Source organism: Plecotus auritus (genome assembly GCF_963455305.1).
Source record: "Plecotus auritus genome assembly, chromosome: 2".
Taxonomy (NCBI): Eukaryota; Metazoa; Chordata; class Mammalia; order Chiroptera; family Vespertilionidae; genus Plecotus; species Plecotus auritus.
The window spans coordinates 96,091,194-96,112,217 of NC_137771.1; the positions used below are offsets into that span (position 1 = coordinate 96,091,194).

General features: G+C 39.2%; 1 protein-coding gene across 4 annotated transcripts in view; it reads left to right on the forward strand.

The window, feature by feature from the left end:
• ECI2 (enoyl-CoA delta isomerase 2) overlaps positions 1–20,058 on the forward strand; it is a 38,283-nt gene extending 18,225 nt beyond the window's left edge. For all 4 annotated transcript variants that reach the window (XM_080657460.1, XM_080657461.1, XM_080657458.1 and 1 more), the window contains 5 exons: positions 3,283–3,385; positions 4,142–4,262; positions 15,444–15,533; positions 16,928–17,071; positions 17,957–20,058. In XM_080657460.1, coding sequence (XP_080513586.1) covers positions 3,283–3,385; positions 4,142–4,262; positions 15,444–15,533; positions 16,928–17,071; positions 17,957–18,112 — 614 coding nt within the window. In that variant the 3' untranslated portion in view covers positions 18,113–20,058. The remainder of the gene's footprint in view (positions 1–3,282; positions 3,386–4,141; positions 4,263–15,443; positions 15,534–16,927; positions 17,072–17,956) is intronic.
• Positions 20,059–21,024: the final 966 nt, after the last annotated feature.

Below are 21,024 nucleotides of genomic sequence, written 5' to 3' on the forward strand. Positions count from 1 at the left end.
AAATACAAAGAAACAAAAAACACTCAACCGAAAAAGCAAAAAGCAAAAAAAAAAATCCAAAAAGTTGAAGATAATGTAAGAAGACTCTGGGACAACTTCAAGCGTACCAACATCAGAATTATGGGGGTGCCAGAAGAAGAGAGAGAGCAAGATACTGAAAACCTATTTGAAGAAATAATGACCGAAAACTTCCCCCACCTGGTGAAAGAAATAGACTTACAAGTCCAGGAAGCCCACAGAACCCCAAACAAAAGGAATCCAAAGATGACCACACCAAGACACATCATAATTAAAATGCCAAGAGCAAAAGACAAAGAGAGAATATTAAAAGCAGCAAGAGAAAAACAGTTAATTACCTACAAGGGAGCACCCATATGACTGTCAGCTGACTTCTCAACAGAAACTATGCAGGCCAGACGGGAGTGGCAAGAAATTTTCAATGTGATGAATAGCAAGAACCTACAACCAAGATTAATCTACCCAGCAAAGCTATCATTCAGAATTGAAGGGCAGATAAAGAGATTCACAGATAAGAAAAAGCTAAAGGAGTTCATCACCACCAAACCAGTATTATATGAAATGCTGAAAGGTATTCTTAAAGAAGAGGAAGAAGAAAAAAGTAAAGATAAAAATTATGAACAACAAATACATATCTTTCAACAAGCGAACCTAAAAATCAAGTGAATTAAAAACCTGAGGAACAGAATAATCTGGTGAATATAATAGAATCAGGGGCATAGAAAGGGAGTGGACTGATAATTCTCAGGGGGAAAGGGGTATGGGGGGTTCATGAAGAGAATGGACAAAAATCATACACCTATGGATGAGGACAGTGGGGGGGAGGTAAGGGCAGAAGGTGGGGTGGGAAATGGGTGGAGGGGAGCTATGGGGGGGGGGAAGGAGAAATAATTGTAATAATCTGAATAAAGATTTATTTAAAAAAAATAAAATAAAATAAAATCCAAAAACAGACAAGACCAAATATTGGTGATGATGTGGAACAACTGGAACCCTTAGACATTTCTGATATGAGAATAATTTGTAGTTATTAGTTGGCAACTTGTTATAGAGTGACGCATCAGTTCAGCGACATACCAATGCAAAAATTCAAGATAAATTAAGGATAAGTCTATAAAAAAATAAAAATAAAAAAAAAAAACTTGTACAAAGAACAACCATGGTAGCCTAATTCAGAGTAGCCAAAAACTGAAAACAACAAAATGTCCATCCAGCCCAGCTGGTGTGACTCAGTGGTAGAGTGTCAACCTATGAACCAGGAAGTCCCAGTTCCATTCCCAGTTGGGGCACATTCCCAAGATGTGGGCTTGATCCCCAGTAGGGGGCATGCCGGAGGCAGCCAATCAGTGATTCTCTCTCATCATTGATATTTCTATCTATCTCTCCCTCTCCCTTCTTCTCTGAAATTATTAAGAATATATTTCTTTAAAATGTCCAACAATAAGTGAATAAATGAATGGGTTATCTATATATATAAAATCCTAAGCGACCGAACAACTTGTCAACTGGTCACTATGACACACACTGACCACCAAGAGGCAGACACTCAATGAAGGAGCTTACCCCTGGTGGTCAGTGCAGTCCCACAGTGGGAGTGCCACTCAGATGACTGCCCGTACCAGTGGTCCACCAGCCCAGTGGCAGCCACTCACTCCCTCAGTAGTCCTGCAGGTCCAATCTCTGGAGAACAGGCCAGGCACTGACGGACCACGCCACCGGTCTTCCGGAAGTCGGCCTTGGGCAACATGGCCAATTCCCCTCTCTAGACACTCCGCAAGGAAGAAACGATATAAAAGTGGCCACCAGGTGGCTCCCAACAACCGGCATGAAGGCCTATGGGAGGGATCCGGATCCCGGGCCATCAAGGGCATCCCATCACCTGCCCAGGGGGCCGATCACATCCCAGCCCTCCCTCACCCTCCTCATGATGGGCATCAAGATGCAGGGCTCATGGCTGGCAAGTGCTGCTGCAGTGGCACAAACCTCTCCAAATCAGGACTGACTGGGCGCAAGCTCGTGGCAGACGCAGCGGGGCCAGGATGAGCGGGAGCAGCAGGTTGCGTTGGACTGCCATTTTCTGCCCAATCCCCACAGGACACATCGAGGGACCCCACCCGTGCACAAATTCGTGCACCGGGCCTCTAGTTGACTATACAGTGAAATGCTATTCATCAATAAAAGGGAATAAATAACTAACACACACAAGAACATGGTGAATCTTTAAAACATGGTTGAGCAAAAGAAAGAAGACACATTAAAAAGTACATATTGTATGATTCCATCTAAATAAACTTCTAAAATAGGCAAGACTATGGTAATTAAAGCCAGAGAGCCTCAGGACAGGGTTGAGTAGAAGTTTAAGGGAACTTTTTCTGGGATGATGGATGTTTTGAATTGTGATCACACAGATATTTACAGTTCTCAAAAATCACTGACCTGGCCCAGCCAGTGTGACTCAATGGCTGAGCATTGACCCATGAACCAAGAGGTCACTGTTCAATTTCCAGTTAGGGCACCTGCATAGGTTTCAGGCTGGATCCCCAGTAGGGGGCGTGCAGGAGGCAGCCAATTGATGATTCTCTCTCATCATTGATGTTTCTACCTCTTCCTGTCCCTTCCTCTCTGAAATCAATAAAAACATTTTAAATCATGGAACTGAGTCTTTAAAACTGGTCATTTTATTGTATGTAAATTATACTTAAACAAAAAAGAAAAGACTTTCAATGTCTCTTCAAAGGAAGGATCTCCAAAGCCTTGCATGCTTTATCCTACCTATCCTCATCCTACTCCTACTCCAGCTGTTTCCCCTGGCCCCCAATTTTTCTGACCTGGCACAATGGTACTTCTCTAAACCCATCATAAACACCAGGGTTAACCCCTCCACAGAACCTTTGCACATGCTATTTCCTCTGCATGAATATTCTTCTCACACCTTTTTTCTAGTTAACCTTGCCTCTCCTTCAGATCTCAGTTCAGTTGTTCCTTCCTTAGAAAATTCCCTCCCAAAACTCCCTGATTAAACCAAACCTCCTATTATATATACTCATATTCTTGTCATGTACCGCTCCTTTGTGTCATAGTTGCATTGCTTACACTTATTTGTCTCTTTTAAAATCAATGTCTATTTTACTCACTAATCTGTAAATTGGGGCAAGAACCAGAGCCGGTTCACCAGTGTTTCCAGTGCTTGGCACCAAGCCTGGTACATAGATTCTCAACAATTATAGAATGAATGAATGGTGAGCTTGTTGATTTTATTTACAGGAAATGGTGACTATTACTGTAGTGGGAATGATCTGGCTAACTTCACCGATATTCCCCCTGGTGGAGTAGAGGAGAAAGCCAAACAAAGTGCTATTATGCTGAGGTAAGAATGCCATTTCTCTGGTCCCAGAGGGCTCATCCATATTCGATCAAAGTGGTATTTAGTTGAGCAAACGTAAAATAAATACTTCTTGTGTCCATGTCATTAATTGTGACTTTGAACAGGCATATTTCTCCAAACTGCCTTTATCAACAGGTAGACATTCATTCTATCACTTTAACTTCTGTTACCTATTCATCCTCTGCTCTACATGAGATGTGATTGGAAAGCATAAAGTAAACTAGTAAATAAAGGAAATAAAATTCTTTCATATTGAGGCAGAGGAATTTAGCAAATTATCGTGCAGCCAAAGGAATTTGTGACTTCCATGATTGCTGGTAATAGGAGACTTTGAAGTAGTCTCAAAAAACAGAGGATGTGAGGCTCCTGTCTTCCTGTCTTGTTTATCCCTGCAGGATCTCTGATTCCCTCTGAGCTGTGATATGCAGCATATGCTCAGTCAGCCATCTTAATCTCTTAAGTCCACAGCAGCTTTATAGTCCTGACCTAACTGCCCACAATACAAGATTTGAACCAAGGTCGAATCTAGGACTCATTCTGTGAGCTGTCGTCAAGTGCCATTCAGGTGGCTGTCCTGGATGCATGGGTGTAGCAAGACAGGGAGGCCCATCTGGGTGAGATGGGAACACCCAGTCTGGCCAGAAGCATTTGTTACTTCAGAGTCCTGCTCGCTTGCCTATGCTTCCATAATGCTGCTTTAGAACATTTAAACATGCCTTTGTATTTCTATTTCTGTAGGGATTTTGTAGACACTTTTATAGATTTTCCTAAGCCTCTGATTGCAGTGGTAAACGGTCCAGCTGTGGGGATCTCCGTCACCATCCTCGGACTATTCGATGCTGTCTATGCCTCTGACAGGGTAGGTGAGCTCCCAGAAACTTAGCAAGTAATGCCAGTAAAAATGAGATCCTTGACTCTCCATTATTGTTGCTAGTAGTAAACAGATTACATATTGTTTGTGGTTGAATGGACTAAATTTAAATTTTTCCCAAAGAATTAGTCTAACTAATTTGACTCATTTTGTTTTGAATTTTTAAGTTAAATTTTTCTAAATACCAATATTGTTGTGAACATTTTCTCAACTCCTTTGGTTCTGTATTTTAATCTAATTACATAACAGTGATTCAATTTTCATGTTACTCTAAAATATTTTGGAGACCTTAAAAGCTTGTTGGGAGAAGGGGTAAGGGAGTAGCATCTTTGCAGGTTATACAAGTGGATTATTTGATACTTTTTTTCCTAATAAATGAATGCTACAATTTAGAATTTTAGAATATGAAGGTAATTTTCAATTTTCTACTTTCACTTCTTCCTTTCAATTTTCTACTTTCACTTCTTCCTTTGCAGATAAGAAAACTGAAGCTCAGAGGACTTACTTACCCAAAACACAATTTAGTCTTGTGTTTACCATTGAATGATATTGATTTTAATTTCTGTTCTTACTTCAGTAGCAATATATGTCACAGTAGAAAACAAAATTTTGAAAAATATGGAAAAGTAGAAAGAAAAAAGTTAGAAGTCATTTAGCTTACCACTCAAGAGATAACTAGTGCTTAACATTTGAGTTATTTAACTTATTAGTTTAACCAGTCTCTGACTGCTGGGAGCCTTGGCTGCTTCCAGTTTTTGTCATTACAAGCAAAGACATGATGAACATTTATCTTAGAACCTTTACCCTAGAACTTCTCACTGTAGAATTACTAACCACTTCTAGGGTTATCTGGTTATTAGAGTGGTGCTTGATTATGTCATGGTAAAATTTGCCGTTCAACAACCTGGTGGGAAATGTGATTTTTACCACTGATGAGAGTCCTACTTGTGTTTGGAGGTGTTTTCCCCACGGATAGCCAGGCTCCTATAATAGGGTCCTTAACTCTTTGGTTTATCTTTTACTGGATTCCATTTAACCAGATTGGGCATGTTGGCAGATCAAATTCTTATTAATAATTTTCCCATAATGGGAGCAAATGAAATTCTAGGAGCTACTCTGCCTAACCTTTATATGTGGAAGTTTCTGATCAAAGGCAGAAATCAGTAGTCTTTGGTTGCATTCTTTGTGTTAAATGACCAATTAATTGATCTGCTTTGAACAGGGGTGGCATGAAGGGTATCTGGTCTGGATTTGGGGGGTCTCACTCTCCACTACTTAAAGGGCAAATATCATATTTGAATCTTGTCCTGATTCTCCCACTGTATTCAAAATGACTATCATATACATTATCCTTTTAAAGATTTCTGGAACTTTCATCTTATGATATAAATTAGAATTAAAATTGAAATTAGTGACCCCAAAAAATGTATACACACACTTTGAATACTGATAAAGCAGTGTTTATGAAAATACATTTCATTTTCAAAATTGAGCTATCAGTTGTTAAAGTGTGTATACATTTTGAGGGGATACTGTGTGTGTGTGTGTGTGTGTGTGTGTATGTGTATAGCTAATATATACTAAATATATAAATATAAACATTTTTTTTATTTTTAATCCTCACTCGATATTTTTCCACTGATTTTTAGAGAGTGGAAGGGGAGAGACAGAGAGAGAGAAACATCGATCTGAGAGAGACATATCGATTGGTTGCCTCCTGCACACACATACACTGGGCCAGGTATCGAGCCTGCAGGTATGTGCCCTTGACTGGGATTGAACCCAAGACCCTTCAGTCCATGGGCCGGCACTCTATCCAGAGCCAAATCGGGTAGGGCTAAACATATATATATTTTTAATGCTAAGAGATTTGGCCCAAAGTAAAATATTTAACAAATAATGACTACTGCTAAGAGTTCATCCAACTGAATTAAAACAGGTCTTAATTTTAAATTAGGGAATGACAACAGTCCTGTGAGATAGGTCCTCATCCACATTTTACAGATGAGGAACCTGTGGCACAAAGTGGTTAAGAAACTCCCAGAGTCACAGTAGTCTAACGCGAGAGCATCAGACTAAACCCTAACTACATCTACTGCTCCATTTCTACAGATAAACTAGATGCAAACCTATAATAATGCTTATAAATAAGTTAAATGCTGCTCATCATCAGCTTTGTATATACCTGTTTGTGGCCCCTTAGCTGTGGTTGTCGGCCTTTTCGTTTTCATTTCCTTTTTTTTCAGTTTTTAGCTCTGTTCCTTAGGCTGTGACTTCTCAGTATATTTTCTTGAATAAGCTTTCTTTTGGGAGAGGAGGGAGAGAAGACATTAATAACTTTATATTTTTTTTATTATTTTGATCGATATGCTGCATACATTATACATTTACACCTTCTACCAATATTCCTTAAAATAAAAACACCATCCTATATAGTAAGAGAGAAATATGCTAATTATCCATTATGCCCTGAGGTGTAATGACCGACCGCGTAATGACCGGATCATGGATCTGCAAGAGGGTGGGAGAGCAAACTACAAGTGGGCGGCAGAAAGCTACAGGAGGGGGCAGGGCAGCAAGCTATGGGAGGGGCAGAGGGAGCTCCAGGAGGGCAGGGCAGCAGGCGGAGAGCTCCAGGAGGGAGGCAGCGACCTACTGACGCACAGATTAGTGCACAGGGCTACTAGTATCTGATAATAGGAAATGAAGCCTAAATATTGTTTGCATGTTGTCAATATTCATCAAGAAAACACATAAATATTTCTGAAATATAAAATAAAAGTGAAAATGACTTATTTTAAATAACCAACTTTGAAATTGTTCCTAGTGTTTAAAGCAAATCAAAAAACCTCTGGGGCAAAATTAGACAAATGACAGATTGAGAAAATAGTTTTTCTACTCACATAATAAAGGCTAATCTCTCTAACATATTTTAAAAATACATCTAAAGAAACAGAAACACTCCAGGCCAGAAGGGAATGGAATGAAATTTACAAAGTGAAGCAAAGCAAGGGACTGAATCCAAGAATACTATACCCAGCAAGGCTATCATTCAAAATTGAAGGTGGAATCAGGAGCTTCACAGACAAAAAAGGGCTAAGAGAGTTTATCACTACCAAGCCAGCAATGCAAGAAATGCTAAAGGGACTGCTGTAAAAAGAAGAAAGAGAAAGGCAAGAAGAAACACAAACATTAAGGAAAAATATGACAACAAACATGTACTTGTCAATAATAACATTAAACGTAAATGGATTAAATGCACCAATCAAAAGACATAGGGTAGCTGAATGGATAAGAAAACATGACCCATATATTTGCTGTCTGCAAGAGACCCACCTCAGAACAAAGGATTCACACAGACTGAGAGTGAAGGGATGGAAAAACATCTTTCAGGAAAATGGAAATGAGAAAAAAGCTGGGGTTGTGATACTTATATCTGATAAAATAGACCTCAAAGTAAAGGCCATAACAAGAGATAAGGAAGGCCACTACAAAATACTAAAGAGAGCAATTCAACAAGAAGATATAACTCTGGTAAACATATATGCACCCAAATACATAAAACAATTTCTGGAAGATATCAAGGGAGATATTGACAAAATACAGTCATAGTAGGGGACTTTAATACCCCACTGACACCACTGAATAAATCATCTATACAAAAAATCAGCAAAGAAACAGCAATCCTAAATGACACACTAGATCAGATGGACTTAATTGACATCTTTAGAACATTTCACCCCAAAGCTACAGAATATACATTCTTCTCCAGTGCACAAGGAACATTTTCAAGGATAGACCACATATTAGGACACAGGCAAAGTCTCTTTAAATTCAAGAAGATAGAAGTTATATCAAGCATCTTCTCAGATCACAATGGAATAAAACTGAAAATCAACTACAATAAAAACAATCCAAAAAAATCAAACACTTGGAGACTAAATAGCATGCTATTAAACAAGGACTAGGTTTCCAGAGAGATCAGAGAAGAAATAAAAAACATCATGACAACAAATGACAATGAAAACACAACAATCCAAAATCTATGGGACATAGCGAAAGCAGTCTTGAGAGGGAAGCTCATAGCTCTACAAGCCTACTGAAAAAAAAACAAGAAACAATGGTAATAAATTATCTAACCCTACAACTCAAAGACTTAGAACGAGAAAACAAGAAAAGCCCAGTGTAAGCAGAAGGAAGGAAATAATAAAGATCAGAGCAGAGATAAACGACATAGAGACCAAAGAAACAATACAAAAGATCAACAAAACCAGGAGTTGGTTCTTTGAAAGGATAAACAAGATTGATGAACCTCTAGCCAGGCTCACCAAGAAGCAAAGAGAGAGGACCCAAATAAACAAAATCAGAAATGAAAGAGGTGAAGTAACAACTGACCCCACAGAAATACAAAGGATTGTTAAAAAATATTATGAACAACTCTATTCCAACAAACTAAACAACCTGGAGGAAATGGACATATTCCTAGAAAAATACAACCTTCCAAAACTCAATCAGGAAGAATCTAAACACCTCAATAGGCCAATAACTATGGAAGAAATTGAAGCAGTCATCAAAAAGCTTCCAGCAAACAAAAGCCCGGGGCCAGACGGCTTCACAGGGGAGTTTTACCAAACATTCAAGGAAGAACTAAAACCTGTCCTCCTCAGACTATTTCAAAAAATTCAAGAGTAAGGAACACTTCCAAGCTCATTCTATGAAGTCAGCATCACCCTAATACCAAAACCAAGTAAAGACAACACAATGAAAGAGAATTACAGGCCAGTATCCCTCATGAACATAGATGCCAAAATCCTCCACAATATTCTAGCAAATTGGTTCCAGCAGTACATCAGAAAGATCATACACCATGACCAAGTAGGATTTATCCCGGGGATGCAAGGGTGGTACAATATCCGCAAATCAATAAATGTGATACATCACATAAAAAAATTGAGAGATAAAAATGACATAGTCATATCAATTGATGCAGAAAAAGCATTTGACAAAATCCAACACCCATTTTTTTTTAATTTAATAAATCTTTATTGTTCAGATTATTACAATTGTTTCTCCTTTTCCCCACCATAGCTCCCCTCCACCCGGTTCCCACCCCACCCTTTGTCCTTACCTCCCCCCACACTGTTTTCATCCATAGGTGTACGATTTTTGTCCAGTCTCTTCCTGCACCCCCGACACCTCTTTCCCCCTGAGAATTATCAGTCCACTCCCTTTCTATGCCCCTGATTCTATTATATTCACCAGTTTATTCTGTTCCTCGGATTTTTAATTCACTTGATTTTTAGGTTCACTTGTTGATAGATATGTATTTGTTGTTCATAATTTTTCTCTTTACTTTTTTCTTCTTCCTCTTCTTTTTTTTTAATTTATTTATTTTTTTAATTGTTTGAAGTATTACAAATAGTAGAACATATGTCTCTTTTTTTTCCCCCATTGACCTCCCCCCACTTCTTCCTCTTCTTAAAGAATACCTTTCAGCATTTCATATAATACTGGTTTGGTGGTGATGAACTTCTTTAGCTTTTTCTTATCTGTGAAGCTCTTTATCTGCCCTTCAATTCTGAATGATAGCTTTGCTGGGTAGAGTAATCTTGGTTGTAGGTTCTTGCTATTCATCACATTGAAAATTTCTTGCCACTCCTGTCTGGCCTGCATAGTTTCTGTTGAGAAATCAGCTGACAATCGTATGGGTGCTCCCTTGTAGGTAATTAACTGTTTTTCTCTTGCTGCTTTTAATATTCTCTCTTTGTCTTTTGCTCTTGGCATTTTAATTATGATGTGTCTTGGTGTGGTCCTCTTTAGATTCCTTTTGTTTGGGGTTCTGTGCACTTCCTGGACTTGTAAGTCTATTTCTTTCACCAGGTCGGGGAAGTTTTCTGTCATTATTTCTTCCAATAGGTTTTTAGTATCTTGCTCTCTCTCTTCTTCTGGCACCCCCATAATTCTGATGTTGGTATGCTTGAAGTTGTCCCAGAGGCTTCTTACACTATCTTCAACTTTTTGGATTCTTTTTTTCTTTTTTTTGCTTTTCCGGTTGAGTGTTTTATGCTTCTTTGTATTTCAAATCTTTGACTTGATTCTTGCGTTCCTCTAGTCTGCTGTTGGATCTCTGTATAATATTTTTTATTTCAGTCAGTGTATGTTTAATTTCTAGTTGGTTCTTTTTCATATCTTTGAGGGTCTCGTTATATTTATCGGCCTTTTCTAGGATATTCTTGAAAAGCCTTATAACCGTGGTTTTGAATTCTATATCCAGTCGTTTGTTTTCCTCCATTTCTTTCGTTTGTGATCTGTTTCTTCGTCTCCCCATTTTTCACTCAGGCTTCCCTGAGTTGGTAGGGTAGCTTTGTGTGCTAGGTGTCCTATAGGGCCCAGTGGGTCGGCCTCCCCATTTAATCTAAGGTGGACACTCTTGGTGCACCCCTTTGTGGACTGTGTGTACAGCCTTGTTGTAGTTAAGTCTTGATTGTTGTTGGTATCACTGGGAGGAATTGACCTGCAGGCCATTTGGCTGTGAGGATCAGCTGTGTCTACACTGGGAGATTTTCGGTGCTGGAGACAGCCTTATAGGATTAGCCTTGCCAGATTGCAAAAGCCTCTGTGCTCAGCTTGGAAGGGGTGGAGTCTCAGGGCGGAGCAGACAGTCTTGGCTTCCCGTCAGCCCTGCCCTTGTGCGCGAGTCTCTAGACCTCTGCCTTCCACGGTTCCCGAGTTTCCGCCTTACAGTCCAGATTTCCCCCGTAAGCGTGGGTCCCCAGGGGCTCACCCGGAACTGCGGTTCAGTGCAGTAGGAACTGGGGTTCAGTGCATTCAGGAGCTTCTGACTCCCTTCCGCTAGGGATAGACTGTGGTAACCTCCGCAGTCAGTTTTTGTGCACACTCGCGCCTCCAGACCCCTACCTCTGTGGCTCCCCTGAGTCTCCGAGTCTCTGAGTGCCTTTCTCTCTACCTGACAGTCCAAACTCCCCCTGTATGAGCCTGGGTTCACAGGGTTTCACCCGGGACTGAGATTCAGTGCAGTCGGAACTGGGGTTCAGTGCAGTCGGGGTCTTCCTTCCCCCTCCCGCCACAGAAAGCCAGCCAGGCACTCTGCCGCCCTTCCTCTCTGCACGCACATGTCTCCGTACCTCAGCTCTTTGCCGCTCCTCCGTGAGCTTTCCTCTTTCCTTCTAGTTGTAGAATTTCCACTCAGCCAGCTTTCCTGTGGTTCTGGATGGTGTCCGTTCTGTCTTTTAGTTGTAGTTTTGAAATTGTTGTGCGGGACAGCAGTTTAGGTGCTTACCTATGCTGCCATCTTGGTTTCCCGAGAAATAATTCTTCCCTCATCTTTGATAAAAGCACTCAGCAAGGTGGGAATAGAAGGATCATACCTCAACATAATAAAAGGCATATATGACAAACCCACAGCCAATATCATACTCAATGGGCAAAAACTAAAACCATTTCCCCTAAGAACAGGAACAAGACAGGGATGCCCATTCTCACCACTTCTGTTTGACATAGTACTAGAAGTACTAGGCATTGTGATCAGACAAGAAAAAGAAATAAAAGGCATCCAAATTGGAAAAGAAGAAGTAAAACTGTCCTTATTCGCAGATGACATGATATTGTACATAGAAAACCCTAAAGACTCCATCAAAAAATTATTAGATTTAATAAATGAATTCAGCAATGTAGCAGGATACAAAATTAATGCCAAGGAATCTATGGCATTTCTATACACCAGTAGTGAACTTACAGAAAGAGAGACTAAAAAAACAATCCCATTTACCATCACACCAAAAAAATTAAGATACCTAGGAATAAACTTAACTAAGGAGGTAAAAGACCTCTACTCAGAAAACTACAGGACATTGACAAAAGAGATAGAGGAAGACATAAATAGATGAAAGAGCATACCATGTTCATGGATTTGTAGAATCAACATCATTAAAATGTCCATACTACCCAAAGCAATCTATAGATTCAATGCACTCCCCATTAAAATACCAATGGCATATTTCACAGATCTAGAAGGAACTCTCCAAAAATTCATCTGGAATAAAAAAAAGTCCCCGAATAGCCACAGCAATCCTGAGAAAGAAGAACAAAGTAGGTAGGATCTCAATACCAGATATCAAGCTGTATTACAAAGCCACTGTTCTCAAAACAGCCTGGTACTGGCACAATAACAGGCATATAGACCAATGGAATAGAATAGAGAACCCAGATATCGACCCAAACCACTATGCTCAATTAATATTTGACAAAGGAGGCATGAACATACAATGGAGTCAAGATAGTCTCTTCAATAAATGGTATTGGGAAAATTGGACAGATACATGCAAAAAAAATAAAACTAGACCAGCAGCTTACACCATACACAAAAATAAACTCAAAATGGATAAAGGACTTAAACATAAGACGGGAAACCATAAAAATACTAGAAGAATCCACAGGCATAGAAATCTCAGACATATGCCAAAGCAATTTCTTCACTGATACCACTCCTAGGTTAATGGAAACTAAAGAGAAAATAAACAAATGGGACTACATCAAAATAAAAAGCTTTTGCACAGCAAAAGAAACCATCAACAAAACAAGAAAGCCCACTGTATGGGAGAGCATATTTGCAAATGTTATCACTGATAAAGTTTTAATCTCCAACATTTACAGGGAACTCATACAACTTAATAAAAGGAAGATAAACGACTCAATGAAAAAATGGGCAACGGACCTAAATAGATACTTTTCAAAAGAAGACAGAAGGAAGGCCAAGAGATATATATATGAAAACATGCTCAAAGTCATTTAATTATCCAAAAGATGCAAATCAAAATGACAATGCAGTACCATTTCACAACTGTCAGAATGGCTATCATCAACAAATCAACAAATGACAAGTGCTGGTGGGGATACAGAGAAAAAGGAACCCTCGTGCACTGCTGGTGGGAATGCAGACTGGTGAAGCCACTGTGGAGAACAGTATGGAGTTTCCTCAAAAAACTAAAAATGGAACTCCCATTTGACCCAGTAATCCCACTTCTAGGAATATATCCTAAGAAACTAGAAACACCAATCAGAAAGGATATATGCACCCCTATGTTCATAGCAGCACAATTTACAATAGCTAAGATTTGGAAATAGCCTAGGTGCTTGTCAGCAGATGACTGGATCAGAAAACTGTGGTACATCTACACAATGGAATACTATACTGCTATAAAAAAGAAGGAATTCTTACCATTTGCAGCAGCCTGAATGGAACTGGAGAGCTTTATGCTAAGTGAAATAAGCCAGTCAATGAAAGAAAAATACCATATGACCTCACTCATTTATGGATAATAAAGAACATTATAACCTGATGAACAAAAAGATAGATACAGAGGCAGTAAAGCATCAAACAGACTGTCAAATTACAGCGGGAAGGTTGGGGAGGGGTGGGGGAGATAAGAGATCAACCGAAGGACTTGTATGCATGCACATAAGCATAACTAATGGACGCAAGACACTGGGGGGTGAGGGCATGTATGGGAGTGGGGGGGGGGGCCAATGGGAAGGTATGTACACATGTAATACCTTAATCAGTAAAAAATAAAAAAATGATAAAAAAAAATAAAAAAATACATCTAAAGAGTGATAGGTCACCAACTTAATATAAAAATGGGCGATTAAGGCATAAATAGCCCACAGGACATAAAGTATAAATTGCTCTTAATAATATATGAGAAAGACACCAATTTGAAAATGACTTGTGACCAGAGTATATAAAGAATTCTTATAACTCAATAATCAAAAAATAATAATCTTATTTAAAAATAGGGGGGAAGCCAAAACCGGTTTGGCTCAGTGGATAGAGCGTCGGCCTGCGGACTGAAGGGTCCCAGGTTCGATTCTGGTCAGGGGCATGTAGCTTGGTTGCGGGCACATCCCCAGTGGGAGGTGTGCAGGAGGCAACTGATCGATGTTTCTCTCTCATCGATGTTTCTGACTGTCTATCCCTCTTCCTTCCTCTCTGTAAAAAATCAATAAAATATATTAAAAAAATAGGGGGGAAAGTACTTGTAATAGCTACTTCACCAGGAAGATATAAAAATGACTAGTAAGTACATGAAAAGATGCATAATATTATTAATCATTAGGGAAATGTAAATTGAAACCACAGCAAGATGCCACTACATACCTACTAAAATGGTTAAAGTTAAAAAGACTAATAATAACAAGGTTTTGCAAGGATATGGAGCAATTAGTACTTATACACTGCTGGAGGGAATGTTAAATGGTACACCACTTTGAAAAATAATTTAGCAGCTTCTTATAAAGTTAAACCATACATTTACCACATAACCCAGCAATTCCTCTCCATGAGAATTGAAAACATGTTCCTACAGAGACTTGTACACAAGTGTTCATAACAACCTTATTTATAATAGCCAAAATACTGTAAATAAGACCGATGGCTTCAACTGGTGGAAGGATAAACAAATTATGACACATCCATGCAGTGGACACACTAGTAATACATACAACAACAGGTGACTCTCAAAAGCCACATGCTAAGGACAGAAGCTTACAAAAGGACAAAAGACTACACAGTATATTATTTCATCTCTATATATAAAAAGCTAAGTGACCATCTGACCACCCAGTAGGTAGGATGTGCACTGACTACCAGGGGGCAGACGCTCAACGCAGGAGCTGCCAAGCTGCGGTGACTTGGCAGCGGAGGTTCTCAGGTGATGCACCGCGGAACCAGAGAGGAGGGACCTGATTAAATATTTCTTCTAATTAATTTACTTTCAATGTGCATGAATCTGTGCACCGGGCCACTAGTTTATATATAAATTTCTAGAAAAGTCAAGATTTTAGGGCCAGAAAGCAGATCAGCAGTTTTTTGGAGATGAGAGGAATGGGCAGCTGCGAGGGACACAGAGAATTATTGGGGGTAATGGAAATATTCTGTATCTTATTAGGGGGGTAGTTACATAACTATTTGTTAAAACTTATCAAACTGCATACATTAAAAGAATGAATTATGTGTGTGTGTGTGTATAATACCACAATACTAATTTTTTAAAAAGTTTTTCAACTAAGTAATGTGAGGATATAGATAAATAATGATTTTTTTAAATCACATACAAAAATTATTTCTTTTTAATTTTTTTCTCTAAATAGGCAACATTTCATACTCCTTTTAGTCACCTAGGCCTAAGTCCAGAAGGATGCGCCTCTTACACTTTTCCGAAGATAATGGGCCCAGCCAAGGTAACCTTTGAAAACCTTAATGATAAATTTTAATGACATCTCTTCTAAAAGTAATTCTATACTCCCCCTTCTTTCCCTCAATAATAACAACAAAAGAGAAGGAAATTTTCTGCTCATCAACTCTTAAAGAGTTTTAGAATGAAGAACCAGGATGTGGGAAATGTCTGCTATGGGAGGAAATTAGAAACTCTCTCTGCAGCGCCCCAAATCTGGGGAACTGGTCTTTCCACTGGCTGTCGAGTGCCAGCCGCACAACAAATGGCACAGCTGCATGGCATTCTTCAGGGGACGGACCAGGGCTGTGCCCGCCTCCCTTGGTCTACGAGGCTGATGCTCCCCTAATTTCTTCATGGATGAGCAACATCCACTGAAAGTGATACAGTGACACCTTTATACCTTCAGAATCATGGGAAGTACCAGCAGATGTCAGGCCCCATTGGGTTTCCCACTTTGTCACGGAGCCTTTTCATCAGCTGGTTTTAGCAGGGTATGAAGGTTCCTGGAGTGGCTAGGTGGCTGCCCAGGTCCATCACTGGGTCTATGAAAGCATATTTGTCACGCTCTGTGTACATAGCTCCAAAGGGTTCATGACAAGACCAGAGAGACAGGGATAGGGAAAGGCTTAGCCAACATTCTTCAAGGCCTGAAAGGAGGAGTAGGAATTGAGACTATTTTCATTGCTGTTAGGGTTTTGTTACATATTTTTTAAGTCTATTCTGTCATATACCCTGACTTGTTATTGAGATTTTAACTTTGAAACGTTGACTAGAAATAACCCTAAGGTTTAGAAGCATTTGGCTGTGAAATAGTCTTATTTTCCTAAAAGAGAAATTGCAAGTGTAGAAATATATATATACTTAGTGATATCAGGGTTTTTTTGAAACTGAATATTAGTCTTACCACTTTCCTTCAGTCAAAGAGAACTAATTTGAGTACCTGTGCAGCTAAAAGAAAACCATCAGAGCTGGACCACTGGGTAGAATTTTCAGGGAAGAGAATTTTGAAAGTTAGGGATTCTAAAGGTTGGTTGGCATTTCCTATGACCATGATTTTTTTTTGATTTTTTTTAAATAATTGTTTATGTGTATAAAAGCAGAAAATCATATCTTCTGTGGGTTATAAAGTCAGCATCTGCTTCAGGTCATTTCTGCCCCAGCTTCCTCTCCAACATAGACACACACAGAAGCAACAACCCTACAAACCTTCTAGAGAGCCTCAATGCTCATTTTGCAAACTATTGCCTATTGATGTCCTCAGTTTCTTCCTTTGAGAAATACTAGCAACTTCAAAAGACCATAAGTAAATCTCCCTATGTCTATTAAAAGCAATTAATTCTGAAATTAACTGAGCCTCGTTTCATTAAGTTATTTTCTTAGTCTTCCTTTTCATTTCAGGCAACAGAGATGCTTATTTTTGGAAAGAAGTTAACAGCAGGAGAAGCATGTGCTCAAGGACTTGTTACTGAAGTTTTTCCTGATAGTACTTTTCAGAAAGAAGTTTGGACTAGGCTGAAAGCATATTCAAAGCTCCCCCCAAATGTTAGTATTCTTTTTTTTTTTTTTAACTTGTATGAACCATGTAAACCTGATGAACAAAAAGATAGATACAGAAGCAGTAAAGCATCAAACAGACTGTCAAATTACAGCGGGAAGGTTGGGGAGGGGTGGGAAGGTTGGGGAGAATTTGATGACACCAAACTGTGATGACTAATAAGCAAAGTTAAGCATTTCAAAGGAGGGGATATGCTACGATTTCTAATTTCCAATACTTCAACTAAATAAACTTCACTGTACCTTTTTTTTTCAGTGATGAAATATTTATGATTATTATATTTACTAGAGCCCTGATTAAAAAAATTATATAAAACAAGCTTTAACAAGGAAATAATTTATTTACCTTAAGAAAATAAGCAATTAAAAAAACACACAAGACATATCTTGGTTGGCTTTAAGTACACCTAAATTTGAGATTAAAAATTATCATCATAATGTTAGCAATACTGATTTTTAGAAAAATTATCAAATAGGCATTCCATTTCTATGACATGAAGGCAGAGGGGCCAGTTCTTTCTGGGGATAACTTTGAGGAGAATGATAGGCAGTATTTGCCAAACACTTTTAGTCTTGAATCTAGGTGAGAAACTAGGTAAGATAGCTTAACTTCTAGATGATTCTTAATGTAGCACTTCCATTTTCATATGTGATAGGTAGTGCTGCTCAAAATGCCATCCTGGAACCAGAAGCTTGGTATCTAAGGTGGTTTGTATGCACATTAGCATTTGAGAAGCACTGTCTTATATTACACAAATATTTTAATGTCTAATCAGATTGAATGAACAGTGGAGAAACAAGAATCAGAATTTTAGAATAATCCCACGCTATTAGAATACCTCTTAACCTTATTGTTGGTTTTTGTTTTTTCAGTCCATGAGAATTTCAAAACAAGTCATCAGGAATATGGAGAAAGAAAAGCTGCATGCTGTTAATGCGGAAGAAAGTAGTGTCCTCCAGGAAAGATGGCTATCAGACGAATGCATAAATGCAACCATGAACTTCTTATCCAAAAGATCAAAACTGTGATGACTAATAAGCAAAGTTAAGCATTTCAAAGGAGGGGATATGCTACGATTTCTAATTTCCAATACTTCAACTAAATAAACTTCACTGTGCCTTTTTTTTCAGTGATGAAATATTTATGATTATTATATTTACTAGAGCCCTGATTAAAAAAATTATATAAAACAAGCTTTAACAATTTACATAGTTTTGATGTTCAACTTCTGACTCTGGTGGAAGCATGCAAGCCTGGTGGGCTGCAGTCCTCTCAACCCCAGGTGCCCACCCCCTCCATGTGCTGGGCTTTGGCAACCCCAGCTGCTGATCCCATGTTGCCCTGGAGCCTGTTGATCATTTAGAATTTGATGACACCATACTAGTGTTCTCTACCAGGCTAGTGCTGTCACCTAGTGGTATTTGGGAGTGCTGGGGCATATTTTTGGTTGTCATGGTGACTGAGGATGTATTGAGTGCCAATACCAAGACTTTGTAATATCCAGCATGCTAGGATAGTCACACCTATTAAAGAATTTCATCCAAAACACCCATCATTGAGAAACTTGTTAAAGCTAGCAGTTTTAGAGTTCCACATCTAATTTTTATTCCCAAAATAGAATTACCCAAGTCAAAAAGTGCATTTTCAGAATTACAACTACTACACAATCTGAATTTTATAGGTTTGTGGCATTTATTTTAAATCCCCACTTGTGGAAATGGTATCTTTCCCCAGAAGAATGCTGGTGGAAACGCTGAAGCAGCTAAATGTACTCTCCAGCTACATTGATGCCACAATAAGTTTTGTTTTTTCTTAATCATTGAGGTATCTACAATTCTGCAAAATAGCCAAGTTAATTTAAAAGGTGCCCTTTTCCTAACAATCTTTTTTTTTTTTTTTAGCAAAATTACAATTTGATATTTTACATAACCAATGGGAAGAGTTGGGAGGCACATAGCATGACTGTTTTGGATGCTCTAGAACTGTTGAGAACTGTTTTGTAGCCAGTGGTTTTTAGTATGCAGCGGATTTGTTACACTTCAACACCAGCTGAGGAATTCAAACTTAACCCCATAAAAATCAAGGAATGGGGGGGAGGCGGGACGGGCATTGGGAGAGATCCAAAATGACATCTAGCGTGGTAAGCATTTCATGAAAGATCACTTTAAAACTAACTCTGAGTTAAACCCTGATACTTTAAAAAAGTTAATACACTAGATTTATTGCAGCCTTTTAAAATTAGCAGTATCACCATATCACATATGTAATAGAGCATACTTTTTCTATAACCAGGTACCTTTTGCTGCTTTTGAGTAAGACTTTTCCTGTTTAGATTTTAAGCATTGCCAAAAAGAAGAACCTGCTCTGTTCCCTTGACTGTAGTGTAGCCTAATAGCTCTTGATGCAGCATCTCTATGAGGAAAAATGCGTGTTTGCCTGGAAATCTGAGGACTAGCTATGTTTCCTCAGATCCAACATGTAGTTTGCACTCTTGCCTGTGAGGAGCTCTCTGGCATGTGATTATTCGAACTAAAGTTTCAAGCACGTACATTAATTATTTTACATCATGTGCAGAATAAGTTTTTAATGTTAGCTATAACACACTACACATATTGCTTTTGCACTATTTTAAAATTTTTGTACTAAATAGAAAATATATTCCTTGAGTATGAGACTTAAATAGATGGCCTTAACACTTCATTTTATAACAAATTTTTTTTTCTCAATTGTTCTGTTGCAATGTTACTCTGAGCAAATCCTATGCCAAAATCTTAAATAATGGTTGCATGGCAGATTAAATTTTACTTTTGTGTGGTAAGACTACTCAGTTATTGCCTTCATAGTTGGAATTTGGCATTCTGGCACAAAGTCCACAGTGTATTAAAAAATCCAAGTTGGTATCATACATTTCATTTGGATGTGAGCTTTGCTTTCCTTTGTTTTAAGACCATTTCACAATAAACATTTTGGCAGTAAAAAAGAAAAAAAGAACTTACATAGGTTTTTGGTAAAGTGACCCTTACATCTTTCGACATGAATTGATGTTGCCAGGAACAATGCACCATGGTTCCGGGGGTCCTGCTCTGAAAAGCACTCACAGCATTGCACGCTGAAGTCATGTTCTCAAACACCACGATAGCACTTTGCCGTCCACAAAGGCTGACTGACTTAATTGGCCCAAACACAGACAGCTTCTGGATTACTGACTGAAGATCTTCAGTGGGTTGCATGTTCCTTTTCAGCCATCTAGCAAGGGACCAAATGGAAGCAGTAGGATTATCCAGAAAGTAAACAAAAACCTTAGTTTGCATTTATTATACCGGGGGGAGGGAGGGAAGTAAATTTACAGTTGTTCATATGGAAAATAATGCAGTAATCTATATATGTAAAAGCCTAAGCAACTGACCATCCAACCAGTAGCTATGATGCACAATGACCACCAGGTGGCAGACACTCTGACCGGTAGCTATGACGTGCACTGACCACCAGGGGCAGATGCTCAATGCACCAGTGACTTGGCAGCTGCAGTTCTCAGGTGATGCACCCAGAACCAGAGAGGAGGGAGCCCGATTCCAGAGTGTGTCACCCAAGAACTGCCCTCTTGCAACCCGGGACCCCTTGGGGGATGTTGGAGAGCCCATTTTGGCCCGATCCCCGCAGGCCAGGCCAAAGGACCCCACCGGTGCACGAATCTGCACCAGGCTTCTAGTTAATCCTATATAATAAAAGGCTAATATGCAAATCAACCAAATGGTAGAACGACCAATCACTATGACGCCCACTGACCACAAGGGGGCAGACGCCAACACCAAATGCAGGAGCTGCCCCCTGATGGTCAGTATGCTCCCACAGGGGGAGCACCACTCAGCCAGAAGCCCTGAGCCAGTGCGCTCCCATGGGGAGTGGGCCTAAGCTGTCAGTTGGACATTCCCCCAAGCTC